The sequence below is a fragment of the Cnephaeus nilssonii genome (assembly GCF_951640355.1).
Source record: "Cnephaeus nilssonii genome assembly, chromosome: 7".
NCBI lineage: Eukaryota > Metazoa > Chordata > Mammalia > Chiroptera > Vespertilionidae > Cnephaeus > Cnephaeus nilssonii.
Window position 1 is genome coordinate 76,279,232 of NC_137078.1, and position 15,481 is coordinate 76,294,712.

A 15,481-nucleotide genomic window follows, 5' to 3' on the forward strand; every position below is an offset into this window, starting at 1 on the left:
GGAATATTATCCTATCTAATAAAGAGGGAATATGCTAATTGATCGTCACACCCTCACAAAGATGGCAGTGCCCACAGCCAATAAGGAGGGAATATGCTAATTGACTGTCACACCCTCAAAGATGGCAGTGCCCACAGCCACAAGATGGAGGCACCCAGTCCCCTCAGTGCTGCTGAGGCCCCTGCCTCCAGAGTCCCCCAGTCCCCTCAGCTCCCCAGCAGCCCAGGGCCGGCCTGAGGTGCAGGCAAGCCTTGGATGGCGGCTGCCCAGTCACCCAGGGCCGCCCGAGGCTCAGGTAACCAGGGCCAGCCTAGGCTTGCACTGCCGGCAGTGGCAGCAGCAGAGGTGTCATGGGGTGTCGCCTTCCCCTGATCGCAGGGTCGCCTCCCGCCCCTGAGGGCTCCCAGACTGTGAGAAGGGGCAGGCCGGGCTGAATTTTCATGCACCAGGCTTCTAGTCCTATCCAATAAAAGAGTAATATGCAAATTAGCCATCACTCTGCTATACCCACAAGCCACGCCAACCAGCCAATCAGGAGCGAGTATGCAAATTAACCCAACCAAGATGGCTGCGGCCACGGAGAGAGGAGGAGGCTTGGGCTTCCCCGGCAATGGAGGAAGCCAAGCTTTCCACCTGCCCTGGCCTGCCTTGGCCTCCACTCAAGGCTACAAAATTTCAATTAGAAGATAAATAAATCCCAACAAAAATGGCTGCAGCCACTGAGCGAGCAGGAGGCTTGGCTCCGCTCAAGGCTACAAAGTTTCAATTATAGAAGATAAATAAATCCCAGATACCAGGGCCTCCCCTTGGGTCGCTGGGGGAGGGGGAGGGCGTGGCTGGCCTGCAAACCACCACAGGCCCCTCACCCAGGCCAGCCCACACCCCAAGGGAACCCCCACCCTGATCCGGGACACCCTTCAGGGCAAACCAGCCAGCCCCCACCTGTGCACCAGGCCTCTATCCTATCTAATCCTACCTAATCAAAGAATAATATGCAAATTGACCATCACTCCAACACACAAGATGGCTGCCCCCATGTGGTCAAAGATGACTGCCCCCATGTGGACACAAGATGGCTGCCACAAAATGGCCAGCAGGGGAGGGCAGTTGGGAGGGATCAGGCCTGCAGGGGAGGGCAGTTGTGAGCGATCAGGCCAGCAGGGGAGGGCAGTTGGGAGGGACCAGGCCTGCAAGGGAGGGCAGTTGTGGGCGATCAGGCCAGCAGGGGAGGGCAGTTGGGAGGGACCAGGCCTGCAAGGGAGGGCAGTTGGGGGTGATCAAGCCTGCAGGGGAGGGAAGTTAGGGGTGACCAGGCCGACAGAGGAGGGAAGTTGGGGGCGACTGGGCCTGAAGGGAAGGGCAGTTGGGGGGGACCCAGGCCTGCAGGGAGAGCAGTTGGGGGGACCAGGCCTGCAGGGGAGGGCAGTTAGGGGCAAACAGGCTGGCAGGGGAGCAGTTAGGCATCAATCAGGCTGGCAGGGGAGGTGTTAGGGGGTGACCAGGCTGGCAGGCAGAAGCGGTTAAGGACAATCAGGAAGGCAGGCAGGTGAGCAGTTGGGAGCCAGCAGTCCTGGATTGTGAGAGGGATGTCCGACTGCCCGTTTAGGCCAGATCCTACTGGGATCGGGCCTAAACGGGCAGTCGGACATCCCTCGAGGGGTCCCAGATTGGAGAGGGTGCAGGCTGGGCTGAGGGACACCCCCCTCCCCCCGTGCATGAATTTCATGCACCGGGCCTCTAGTCTATATATAAAAGGCTAAGGGACCGACCATTCGTCCGACCAACCGACACATATGACGTGCAGTGGCAATCTCTATATATAAAAGCATAAGCGACCGTCTGACCATTCAACCAGTAGCTATGACCCGCAATGACCAACAAGGGGCAGATGCTCTGACCAGTAGCTATGATGCACAATGACTACCAGGGGGCAGACGCTCAATGCAGGAGCTGCCAAATAACAGCAACTTTGCAGAGTGCCCTCTCACACTCTGGGACCCCTCAGGGGATGTCGGACTTCTGGTTTCGGCCTGATCCCCACAGGCCAGGCCGAGGGACTCCACCTACCGGAGGGATCCTGATCACTCCACAGATGCCCTTCGAGCCCCGGCGCTGCCCCAGGTACAGCAGGCTGGGGAGGGACCGCGGGAGGTTGGCTCCAGGGCATGTCCAGCCCATCTCGCCCAGTCCTGACCCACAGGCCACCTTCTAATTAATTTCCTTTCAATGTGCATGAATCTGTGCACCAGGCCTCTAGTTTGGCCATAAAAAGGAATGAAATACTGAAACATGCTATTAATGTAGATGACCGTTGAAAATATTATGCTAAGTGAAGGAAGCCAGTCACAAAAGACTACATACTGTATGATTCCATTCCTACTAAGGTCCAGAGTAGGGACATCTATACACAAAGGGTAGATTAGTGGTTACTTAGGGCTAGGGGAGGAGATATGCAGGATAGGGGAATGATAACTAAAGGGTATGGGGTTTCTTACTAAGGTGATAAAAATGTTCTAAAGTTGATTGTGGTGATGGGTGCACATATCTGAATAGTCTAAAAATCACTGAATTGTTCACTTTAAAATGGGTGAATTTTTAAAATGTATTTTTAGTGATTTTAGAGAGGAAGGGGGAGGGATAGAGAGACAGAAACATCGATCAGCTGCTTCCTGCATGTCCCCTACTGGGGATCGAGTTCACAACCCAGGCTTGTGCCCTGACCAGGAATTGAACCTTGATTTCCTGGTTCATGGAGTTGACGCTCAACTACTGAGCCATACCGGCTGGACTAAAATTGGTGAATATTATGGTATGTGAATTATATCTCACTAAATGTGTTTTCAAAAACAGGGCAAGAACCCTCTGGCAATGGGAAAGGAGACACCTGATTGGTGGTGTTGCTCTTATATCAATCAGGGGCAAAGCAGATGTACAGTCCTTAGTTCATCTTAACTTGATGCCTATGTCGGTGGCCAGATCTGTTTCATGCCTGAGGCACATAAAAAAAATAAAATAAAAACAGGGCAAGAAAGCCTGCTATGAGAGCCCTCCCCCCCAAAAAAAAATCTCTTCAAGGCCTCATCAGACAGTCTTGGGTTCAAATCTTCATTACTAAAACCCCCAGCAATGTTAACTCATTTAGAGAGTGGAGCAGAAGGAAGAGGACTACCAGGGTGAGGTAGTAGGGTTCCCTGGATGCAACCTGCTCAGGTCTGCTCTGATCAACCTCTCTCAATAGTTTTCAAGCATTTGATACAGTTAAACATGCATGAAGCCAAAAGTGTGGTAAGAGAAGGTGGGGGTGGGTGGGTGGGCAGAGATTAACCAAAGAACTTGTATGCTTATATGCATAACCTATGGACACAGATAGTAGTGTGGTGAAGGCCTGGGGTGGTGGATGGGGGCAGGCTAGAAGGGGTGGATATGGAAAAAAGGGGACATCTCTAAAACTTTCAATAATAAAGTTTTTTAAAGTAAAAAAACAAAAAAACCTTTTTATATCTTACCTTGGCAAACATTGAATTGAGCTGCTTCCCAGAGCCATAGTAACAACCCTGGGAGAGGAAGAGCTTCACTTGTTCTTTCACCTGTTCTTCATCCAAATGCCAACAGTTCTCATCATCAATGCTGGCTCCAGCTGTGGGGTCAGGAGCACCTGTGAGGAATGGGAACCGTGAAATGAATTCCCTGAGTTCATATGCTTCACATTTAGCAGGAGTGGAAATTTGTGAGTGTATTCAAAAACATTTTGCAGATGACATAATATCATATATAGGAAACCCTATAGTTTTATAAATTTATACTCAAAGTATCTTTCATATCTTGGTTCACCTCAAGACCACCAATTAAAACACAGTTTTAGCTATTTACACATCCCTTTCCCCTAGTAGCCTTTTAGCTCATTGCTCACAGTTGAATTCCAAGCTGAATCCATGGTTAAATCACCTATGGCACAGTGCTGGTAATGTGATAAGACACCCAGTGAATGTTTGTGGCATGAAAATGGAATCTTCACTTTCTCAAAGACAGAGTCTCGTAATAGATTTTAAGAAACCTGCCTCCAAGTGACAATAGATTGTAAGTCAATACTGTATAGGTATGGTCACACAAAGGTTACAAATTTATGTCATGTTTAATCATTTTCCTTTTTCTCTATATTTAAGCCCTGCTTAAATGAAATCCAGTTCTGCACAGCAAAGCTTTTCTGGTGCATCTTATTCCCTAGGGATCAGGAAGGTTCACACATTCATTTAGTCCACAAATACTAATTAACACATATGATCTTCCAGTTTATAGTAGGGTAGTCCCTCCTTATCCATTAGGTATACATTCCAAGACCACCAGATGTCTGAAACCAGAGATAGTACTGAACCCGATACATACAATGTTTTTTTCTTATACATACAAACCTATGATTAACTTTAATTTATAAATTAGGCACAGTGAAAGATTAGCAATAATAACTAATAATAAAATAGAATAATTATAACAATATACTGTAATAAAAGTTATGTTATTGTATTGTACTCACCTTTTCACTTAAAGGAAGCACTTTACAACTTTTCTTTGGTATATCCGAATTGCCAACATCACTACTCTTGTGCTTTGGGGCCATTACTAAATAAAATAAGGGTTACTTGAACACAAGCACTGTGATACCAGGGCAGTTGTGATAACCAAGATGGCTAATAAGTGGCTAACAGGTGGGTAGTGTATACAGTATGGATATGCTGGACAAAGGCATGATTCATGTCCTGGGTGGGACAGAGCAGTACAGAGTGAGATTTTATCACACTACTCAGAATTGTGTGCAAATTAAAACTTATGAATTGTTTGTTTCTGGAATTTTCACCTCAATATTTCAGACTACATTGGACTACGAGTAACTGAAACCACAGAAAATGAAGCTGCTGATAAGGGAGGACTACGATATCCATTATTTGCTACTTTTCTTCAAATGTATTATTCTAACCAGAGTTCTGATCATATCACTTCCCTGCTCAAAAGTCTTCATGATGATTCAGATTCTTACTAAATTAAGTCCAGGTGCCTTAGAGTTTGGCATTCAAGGCCCTCCAAGCACAGGCCCTATCTTTCATTTCTAGCACTGTCTTCCCTATACTTATGCTATGTTCCAGCTAGAAACTTAGTATTCCCAGAAGTCAACATTTCCTTATGACTTTAGTTATGCTTTTCTCTTACTTCCCTCCCTCTCTCCCCAGCCTGTTCTTTGGCTAAAAACAACGCTTTTCATTGTCAGTATTTCCTCAGCTCAGGGCCACAAGGAGAAATAGAAACCGTAAAATAAGTACACAGAGAGGCTAATGCTGCCAAGGTTCATGTACTGTTTAGTTCACTTGGCAAGAGGGACTCTTTTTTTTACCCCCTTTCTGAATTAGCCATATACCTCATTGCCACCTGTCAAAGTATATATGTGCAAATAAAAGCAGTAACACTCTTCTGAGCACTTTATTATTACTTCTCTTTAAGACCTGTTACATTTTGTTTTACATTGAAATTTTAATTTTTCATATATTTCCAACTAAATTGATTAAGGTTAACTGAGTATAATTGCAAAAATATCCCGACCTCTAAACATAAAATAAAGCAACTAAGTAGATTTTTAGCAACAAAAAATATTGTACAATTACCATTTACTTGGTTGATTTCTGAGTTGGAGGATAGAATCTCATCTGCCAGTTTCTGTGCAGTAGGAAGAACTTCAGTGTGGTGTGCTGTGATTAAATATTGAATAAACTTTTGTAGCTGGTCCCTATTCATCTGGAAAAGGGTTTCTGAGATAGGAAGACGCAATTTGACTTGGTCTGGTTTACGGATCCTGTAGAGTGAGAGTGCTACCACATGAGCACAGTAGAATATGTCCTTGTTGCCACAGCCACATGTCACTGAAGTGATTTTGCATCGATCAAAACTGATTGCAACTTTGTAAGTCATTGCTGGTTCAGAAGTAGTGGCTGGCTCAGTCACTGTGCCACTGAGATGGAAGCCTAAGGAAACAAAAGAAAGTGTGTTTAGAAATTCTGTAGTAAGAAACTTGAAGATTTTCATCTTGCATTTTAATTAATCAATTCAGATACTATTTGCTGAGTATCTCCTATATATATGGTAGGCCCTGCCAAAGATAGGTCAATGCAACATGGGTATTGCTCTTCAGGAACACACAATCTAGAAGGAGTCTTTATCCTAGAGTCCTCCTAAACTAATAAAACAACTTTTGTTTGTACATATGTACATTTTTCTGGGGAGATAGTTCATAGCTTTCATCACAAGTCTCAAAAAGGTTAATAAGGAAACCAAAATAAGTTAAAAAATATCGGTAGTAAATTTTTTTTTTGGTAGTAAATTTTGAGCTCTATCTATCTACTCATCTCAAGGCTCATCCCAGCACCTACTGAGCAGTAGTATGGGGGACAAAGAGTTGGCGGGTGAGGGGTGCTTTCTCCCTCTACCCTGATTTTCAGAAGGGTTTTAATCTATCTACTGTGGTCATGTAGCTGGCTAACGAGGGATGGTAACTAACAGGATGTCTGATCATAGAGAGCCTTGTGCTATATGGGCCTGAACAGCATGGCCTCATGTGTTTGGCCTTCCCCTTCCCGCATGTGTGTATGCAGCTTGTATTCCCCGGGAGTGCCTCCTGCCATCACAGGGGGCTTATCTGTGGTGCACCGTCCCAAGAGAGCAGATGCAGAGGTCTGTGTTAGGACTGCCTCCCGAGCTGTCCTCCCTCTCCAGGCCAAGATGCCTTACTCGGTGCAGCTTTTCACTCAGCCACATCACTGTGCTTGAGAAACCATGGGTCACTGACTGGATATTGTGCAGAACTATTATTACACCTGGTATCTCTTCCCACTCTGGGATTACTGTGCAATAAAGACATATATATCAACAATTGAATCTAAAAAAAATAAATGAACAAGCAGAACAGAAACAGACTCATAGATACAGAGAACATTTTGATGGTTGTCAGATGGGAGAGGGGTTGGGAGAATGGTGAAAAAGGCGAAGAGATTAAGAAGTACAAATTGGATGTTACAGAATAGTCATGGGGATGTAAATTCAGCATATGAAATATGGTCAATAATCCTATATAATAAAACCCTAATATGCAAATCAACCGAACGGCAGAACGACTGGCGGAATGAACGGTTGCTATGATGCGCACTGACCACCAGGGGACAGATGCTCAATGCAGGAGCTGCCCCCTAATGGTCAGTGCACTCCCACAGGGGGAGCACTGCTCAGCCAGAAGCCGGGTTCACAGCTGGTGAGCGAAGCGGCAGTGGCGGGAGCCTCTCCCGCCTCCACTGCAGGTGGAGGGTAAGGAGCAAGGGGTCCCAGACTCGAGAGCCCTGGACCGCAAGAGGGATGTCTGACTGCCAAGGGTGGAGGCTAAGGAGTGAGGGGTCCTGGACTGTGAGAGGGTGCAGACCGGACTGAGGGACCCCCCCCCCCACAAACACACAGTGTACAAATTTCGTGCACCGGGCCTCTAGTATTCTAATAACTATGTATGGTGTCAGATCGGTTAGAGACTTAACGGAATTGATCACTTAGTAAGTTATATAATGGCCGAAACCGGTTTGGCTCAGTGGATAGAGCGTCGGCCTGCGGACTCAAGGGTCCCAGGTTCGATTCTGGTCAAGGGCATGTGCCTTGGTTGTGGGCACATCCCCAGTAGGGGGTGTGCAAGAGGCAGCTGATCGATGTTTCTCTCTCATCGATGTTTCTAACTCTCTATCCCTCTCTCTTCCTCTCTGTAAAAAATCAATAAAATATATATTTTTTAAAAATGCCCTGGCCGGTTTGGCTCAGTGGATAGAGCATCAGCCTGCAGACTGAAGGGTCCTGGGTTCAATTCCAGTCAAGGGCACATGCCCAGGTTGCAGGCTCAATCCCCAGTAGGGGGTGTGCAGGAGGCAGCCAATGTCTCTCATCACTAATGTTTCTATCTCTCTCTCCTTCACTCTTCCTCTCTGAAATCAATTTTTAAAAAAAGTTATATAATGTCTGATCACTGGGGTGTACACTTGAAACGAATATTATATGTCAACTGTAATTGAAAAATAAAAAATGATTTAAAACATAAAATAAAATCCCACAGCCTGTAAACAGTTAGAATTGGGATATGAACACAGGTAGTTTGGCTCCAGAGCCTTCCTTCTTAATTATTACAATATATTGAATATGACTATGCAGTTTAAATTATGTATATAAAACTTTATAAAAGTAATTAGCAAGTACAATTCTACAAAAAAATGCACTAATGACAAGTCTGTAAACTCTGGTGTTTGCCTGATTTCCTGGGCAATTGTTCAAGGCAACTGAAACTGACTGCTCTGTGATGCTCTCACAGTTGGAATGACGGGCTCATGAACTCATCCGTACAAGACAATGTCTCAGCATAATGAGTGAATCATCTGCTGAGAGTTCTAAAGGAAAGCACTTCTCAGTACAGCCCTCTGACACTATTCAGTCTTTTGTGTTTCTGAGTGCAAGAAAGGCTCTAGTAAAGCTTGGGCAATTAAAACCACTTTGCTCATTGCTCTTTTGATTCACCAGACCCATGAGCAGGTGCTAATGCATGAAAATGAATATAATTTCAGCCAATGGCAGGGAAAGGAGAGCTGTGGTTTATAGAAAGAATTATTTTTCTTATAGTCGGTTTAAGAGTATATTGTGTGTGTGTACACACTATATATAAACTAGGTAACTCCTTTGAATGAGTATGTTTTCCTCTTGAATACATTTGGTTTTGATGATATTGTATCATGTAAATTAGACTTTCTCACTTAATTTCTGTCTCCTGGCAGGCCACAACAGTATACCAGCAGTCACTCTTTCTCTTTTCTGTCACCTAGCAAAACAGTAGCCACACAAAGGAATAAACAGTGATAGTGACATCCTCAAAATACCTAATTTCCCTTCCAGAAAGCCTTATTCAAAAGCTATATAAATACTCCCTAAACAAGAGCACTGGAATGGCTCTGTGGACTCATACTATGATATAAAGAACCGAGGAATCAGGGTGCTTGAATTCTAATTCCAGTATACCTCAATTCCTCTTTGCCTCAGTTTCTTAATTATCAAAAAGACACAATAATACTTATATACCTATCAGACTCATGTGAAAGTAATTTGTAAAGAACACATTTCCCAGAGATATCATTCAACAGCAGTCCCAACTGGCCAGGGCCAGCACCTATATCACTTCACAGGAAGCAGATGGTGCCCACAACACTGGGTGTGAGTGAGAGAGATTGCAGTGAGGAATAGTATTGTTATTCGGGAATACAAATGATGCTGCTCCATTACCCTGGGAGCTACTTGGTTTGTTTGTATTAGAGAGGTCACCCTAAGCTTCTCAGAGCAGCTGAGTAAGCTGGAGGGCCCTTCTAGTGGCCATCTGCTCCCCTCCCAGACTCCTCTAGCAAATCAAGAGGTTTTCCTTGTATTAACCTCTGGCCCTTCTCAAGCACCAGCTTCTGCAAGCAATGGTCTCCACTCTCCATCTGTGCCAGCAACCAGTTAAAGAACAATGAAGCTTCCCAAGCCCAGGCATTCACTTACAGAGATGCCCTTGCATTACCTAGTTTTCCTGTACTCTTTTACTTGGATCTCTATTAAGGGAGTAGGTATGTAGTTTAAAACACAGAGTTATTTTTTCTTTTGTTATTTTAGAAACATTTTATGTAGAAAAACAAAATGGGAAGAATTTGTCTGGGAAATTCATTAAAAAATCTAACATGCATAAAACAATCACTTAAAAATAGCAATTTCATTTCCACCCCTCTCCCCAACTACTCTGTGGAGCATTAGGACTTAGAGAACAAGTTCTCTTGTATATTGGTGGGTAACCAAACTATTCTAGAACTGCAGATTGGATACCTGCTCCTTAGTTCACCGATTTGAACATAGATTGGGGGAAAATACCACCCTCTTTAGGCAGTTCTCTGCAGAAACAATGTGCACATATACAAGGTACACATGTTGCCAAAATGAATGTTATAGGCTAGTAATTACCACATGGACTATTGATTTGAACAGAGAAAGGGCAACATATAATTGTAAAATGATTTCAGAAATTACCCTATTCCATTCAGTAGCCTGCATTACTGGGGGAAAATAAAAATTGAACAATAAACTGCTTTTCAAAAGGAAGAGGATACATGTAGATATTTTTTATCAACCACAATATTAACTGATCAAATATTTATTTTTGAGAGTCTTCAAAATAGTATTCAGATTTATTTTAAAGCATTAAAAAATTACCCAGAGAATTCAGACGGGTGCAACCACTGTGGGAAACAGTATGGAGTTTCCTCAAAAAATTAAATATGGATCTACCATTTGAACCAGTGATCCCACTTCTAGGAATATATCCTAAGAAACCTGAAGCACCAATCAGAAAGAATGTATGCACCCCTACATTCATAGCAGCACAATTTACAATAGCTATGATCTGGAAACAGCCCAAGTGCCCATCAGGAGATGAGTGGATAAAAAAGCTGTGGTATATTTATACCATGGAATACTATGAAGCAGTAAAAAAGAAAAATCTCTTACCCTTTGAGTCAGCATGGAGGGACCTGGAAAGTATCATGCTAAGGGAAATAAGTCAGTCAGAGAAAGACAAGTATAACATGACTGCACTCATATGTGGAATATAAATAACAAAACAAACTGATGAATAGGGTGGATCCAGAGACATGGAAGCATGGAACAGAGTACAGAATCTCAGAGGGAAGATGTGGGAGGGTGGATGGGTGGGAGGTAAACAACCAAAGACCTTGAATGCATATGAGTATAAGCATATTCCAAGGACACAGATAAGAGGGTGCTGAAGGCCTGGGCAAAGGGTGGGAGGGGGACCTGGAGGGAGTCAATGGGGGGAAAAGGGGGACATATATAATACTTTCAACAATAAAGAATGATTAAGAAATAAATAAATAAGTAAATTTTAGAATCAGCCTAAAAAAATCAATGAAAAAATAAATCCTCGGGGGGGGGGGGGGGGGGAAATATCCTCAGGTGACTCACCTCTTCTCTCTCTCTCTCTCTCTCTCTCTCTCTACCTCCCTCCTCCCTCCCTCCCTCCTACTGTTTCAAAAAATCAATGGAAAACATATCCTCAGATGAGGATTAACAACAACAGCAAAAATCATATGATCCTATCAACACATGCAGAAAAACCATTTGTCAAAATCCAACATCCATTAGGACCAAAACTCTCAGCAAAGTGAGAGTAGAGGGAACACACCTCAACATAATAAGAGCCAATATGTATGACAAACCCACAGCTAACATCATCCTCAATGAGGAAAAGCTGAAACTATTTTCCTTAAGATAGGGAAGTCTGCTTTGCAAGTCCAAGACACAACAATCAGACAAGAAAAAGAAATAAAAGGCAAACAAATTGAAAAGGAAAGAGTAAAACTGTCATTAATTGCAGATGACATACTATATATAAAAACCCTAAAGATTCTACCAAGAAACTATTAGAATTGATACATAAACTCAGTAAAATAGCAGGATACAAAATTAATACAATATTCAGAAATTAGTTGCTTTTTAAAAAAATCATCAGTGAGGATATTTTTCTTTTTTTAAAAAATAAATCTTTATTGTTCAGATTATTACAATTGTTCCTCTTTTTTCCACCCATAGCTCCCCTCCACCTGGTTCCCACCCCACCCTCTGCCCTTACCCCCCCCCCCCACACTGTCCTCATCCACAGGTGTACAATTTTTGTCCAGTCTCTTCCCGCACCCCCACACCCCTTCCCCCCCCCCCGAGAGTTGTCAGTCCACTCCCTTTCTATGCCCCTGATTCTATTATATTCACCAGTTTATTCTGTTCATCAGATTTTTTATTCACTTGATTTTTAGATTCACTTGTTGATAGATATGTATTTGTTGTTCATAATTTTTATCTTTACCTTTTTCTTCTTCTTCCTCTTCTTAAAGAATACCTTTCAGCATTTCATATAATACTGGTTTGGCGGTGATGAACTCCTTTAGCTTTTTCTTATCTATGAAGCTCTTTATCTGACCTTCAATTCTGAATGATAGCTTTGCTGGGTACAATAATCTTGGTTTAGGTTCTTGCTATTCATCATTTTGAATATTTCTTGCCACTCCCATCTGGCCTGCATAGTTTCTGTTGAGAAATCAGCTGACAATCGTATGGGTGCTCCCTTGTAGGTAACTAACTGTTTTTCTCTTACTGCTTTTATTATTCTCTCTTTGTCTTTTGCTCTTGGCATTTTAATTATGATGTGTCTTGGTGTGGTCCTATTTGGATTCCTTTTGTTTGGGGTTCTCTGTGCTTCCTGGACTTATAAGTCTATTTCTTTCACCGGGGGGGGGGGGGGGGGAGTTTTTGGTCATTATTTCTTCAAATAGGTTTTCAGTATCTTGCTCTCTCTCTTCTTCTGGCACCCCCATAATTTGGATGTTGGTACACTTGAGGTTGTCCCAGAGGCTCCTTACACTATCTTCATATTTTTTAATTCTTTTTTCTTTTTGCTTTTCCAGTTGGGTGTTTTTTGCTTCTTTGTATTTCAAATCTTTGACTTGATTCTTGCGATCCTCTAGTCTGCTGTTGGATCTCTGTATATTATTTTTTATTTCAGTCAATGTATGCTCAATTTCTAGTTGGTCCTTTTTCATATCCTCAAGGGTCTCACTAATTTATCAGCCTTTTCTAGAAAATTCTTGAAAAACCTTATAACCGTGGTTTTGAACTTTATACCCAGTCGTTTGCTTCCCTCCATTTCTTTCATTTGTGTCCTGTTTCTTTGTCTCCGTATTTTGGCTGCTTCCCTGAGTTGATAGAGTGGCTTTGTGTGCTAGGTGTCCTATAGGGCCCAGTGGCTCAGCCTCCCCAGTTACCTGAGGTGGACACTCTTGGTGCACCCCTTTGTGGGCTGTGTGCACAGTCTTGTTGTAGGTAAGCCTTGATTGTTGTTGGTGTCACTGGGAGGATTTGACCTCCAGGCCAATTGGCTGTGAGGATCAGCTGTGTTTACACTGGGAGAACTTCTGTGCTGGAGACACCCTTTTGAGACAAGACTTGAAAAAGCCTCTGTGCTCAGCTTGGATGGGGTGGAGTCTCAGTGCAGAGCAGACAGCCTTGGCTTCCCGTCAACCCTGCCCTAAGAGGCCCCTGGGTCTCAGTGTCCCACGGTAATCGCTGCAAGCATCTCAGAGAGAAAGCCGCCCTTGAGTTTCGCCCGCTGCCAGACAGTCCAGTTTCTCCCCGAATGAGTCTGGGTCCCCAGCGTCTTGCCTGGAACTGGAGTTCAGAGCCGTCGGGAGCTTTAGTCTCCCTCCTGGTTGAGAAAGCCAGCTGCGTACTCAGTTGCCAGCCCTCTCTGTGCACGCGCGCCTTGGTACCTCTGCCTTCTGCAGCTCCTCTGAGTCTCAGTGTGCTTTTCTCTTTCCTTCTAGTTGTAGAATTTCCACTCAGCCAGCTTTCCTGTGGTTCTGGATGATGTCCATTTTTTCTTTTAGCTGTAGTTTTGAAATTGTGCAAGGCAGCAGTTTAGGTGTTTACCTATGCCGCCATCTTGGTTTCTCCTCTGAGGATATTTTTCCATTGATCTTTGGAGAGAGAGTGGAAGAGAGGGAGAAGGGGGAGAGAGAGAGAGAAACATCAATATGAGAGAGACACACCAACTGGTGGCTCCCACACGCATGAGTCTGCAACTGAGGTACATGCCCTTGACCAGAATCAAACCAGGACCCTTCAGTACTTGAGCTGATGCTCTATCCACTGAGCCAAACTGGCTAGGGTTCAATTGCATTTTTATACATTAATAATAAACTATCAGAAAGAAAAATTAAGAAAAAAATACAATTTACAATTGCATCAAAAAATAAAATATCTAGATATAAACTTAACCAAGGAAGTAAAAGACCTATACTCAGAAATTATAAGACACTGAAGAAAGATACTGAAGAAGACACAAATAAATGAAAGCATATAACATGCTCATGGATAGGAAGAATTAATATCGTTAAATTGTCCATATTATCCAAAGCAATCTATGGATTTAATGCAACTCCTATCAAAATACTGAGCTTTTTTTTGTTGTTGTTAATCTTCACCCAAGGATATTTACTTATTTATTTATTTTAAATATATTTTATTGATTTCAGATAGAAAGGGAAAGGGAGATAGAAACATCAATGATGGGGATCATTGATCGGCTGCTTCCTGCACTCACCCTACTGGGGATGGAGCTCGAAACCCAGGCATGTGCCCTTGACCAGAATCGAATCTGGGTCTCTTCAGTCTGCAGGCAGATGCTCTATCCACTGAGCCAAACCCGCTAGGGCTTTCCATTGATTTTTAGAGAGAGTGGAAGGAAAGGGGAGAAACAGAAACTTTCATGCAAGAGAGACACGTTGATTGGTTGCTTCCTGCACATGCCCTGACCTGGAGCCAAGGATCGAGCCTGCAACCGAGGTACGTGCCCTTGACTGGAATCAAACCCAGACCCTTCAGTCCGTGGGCCAACGCTCTATCCACTGAGCCAAATTGGCTAAGGCCCAAGAGTATTTTTTACAGAACTAGATCAAATTATAAAATGTATATCAAATCAAAAATATACCCCATAGTCACAGCAATCTTGAGAAAGAAAAACAAAGTTGGAGGTATTACGCTACCTGATATCAAACTATATAAGGCTATAGTAATCAAAACGACATTGTACTGGCATAAAAACAAACACATAGATCTGTGAAACAATATAGAGAGCCCAGAAATAAACCCATGCCTATATGACAATGGAGGAAAGAATATACAATAGGGTAAAGACAGTCTATACCAGTGGTAGGCAAACTCATTAGTCAACAGAGCCAAATATCAATAGTACAACGACTGAAATTTCTTTTGAGAGCCAAATTTTTTAAACTTAAACTTCTTTTAACGCCACTTCTTCAAAATAGACTCGCCCAGGCCGTGGTATTTTGTGGAAGAGCCACACTCAAGGGGCCAAAGAGCCGCATGTGGCTCGTGAGCCACAGTTTGCCGACCACGGGTCTATACAATAAACGGTGTTGGGAAAACTAAGCAGATAAGTGGAAAAACATAAAACTAGACCTCCTTCTTATACCATATATAAGAATAAACTCAAAATGGACAAAAGACTTAAATTTCAAGACTCAAAATCATAAAACTCCTAAAAGAAAACATAAGCAGTAAACTGTGATAGTATTTTTTATTATGATTATCTCCTAGGTCAAGGGAAACCAAAGAAAAAATAAACAAATGGGATGACAGCAAACTAAACAGTTTATGCACAGCAAAGGAAACCATCAACAGACAACCTACCAACTGAGAGAAGATATTTGCCAATGATACATCCAATAAGGAGTTAATATCCAAAATTTATATAGAACTCATACAACTTAAAACCAAAAAACCACACACAAATAATCCAGTTAAAATTGGC

The 15,481-nt window shown here is 43.0% G+C and overlaps 1 protein-coding gene across 1 annotated transcript in view; it reads right to left on the reverse strand.

Moving 5' to 3' along the window:
• Positions 1 to 15,481, reverse strand: part of ZSWIM5 (zinc finger SWIM-type containing 5) — a 106,232-nt gene that overhangs the window by 41,577 nt on the left and 49,174 nt on the right. The window contains exons 2-3 of the mRNA XM_079776940.1: positions 5,652 to 6,008; positions 3,507 to 3,655 (exon numbers count right to left, since the gene is read on the reverse strand). Of these exons, the coding sequence (XP_079633066.1) occupies positions 3,507 to 3,655; positions 5,652 to 6,008 (506 nt within the window). The remainder of the gene's footprint in view (positions 1 to 3,506; positions 3,656 to 5,651; positions 6,009 to 15,481) is intronic.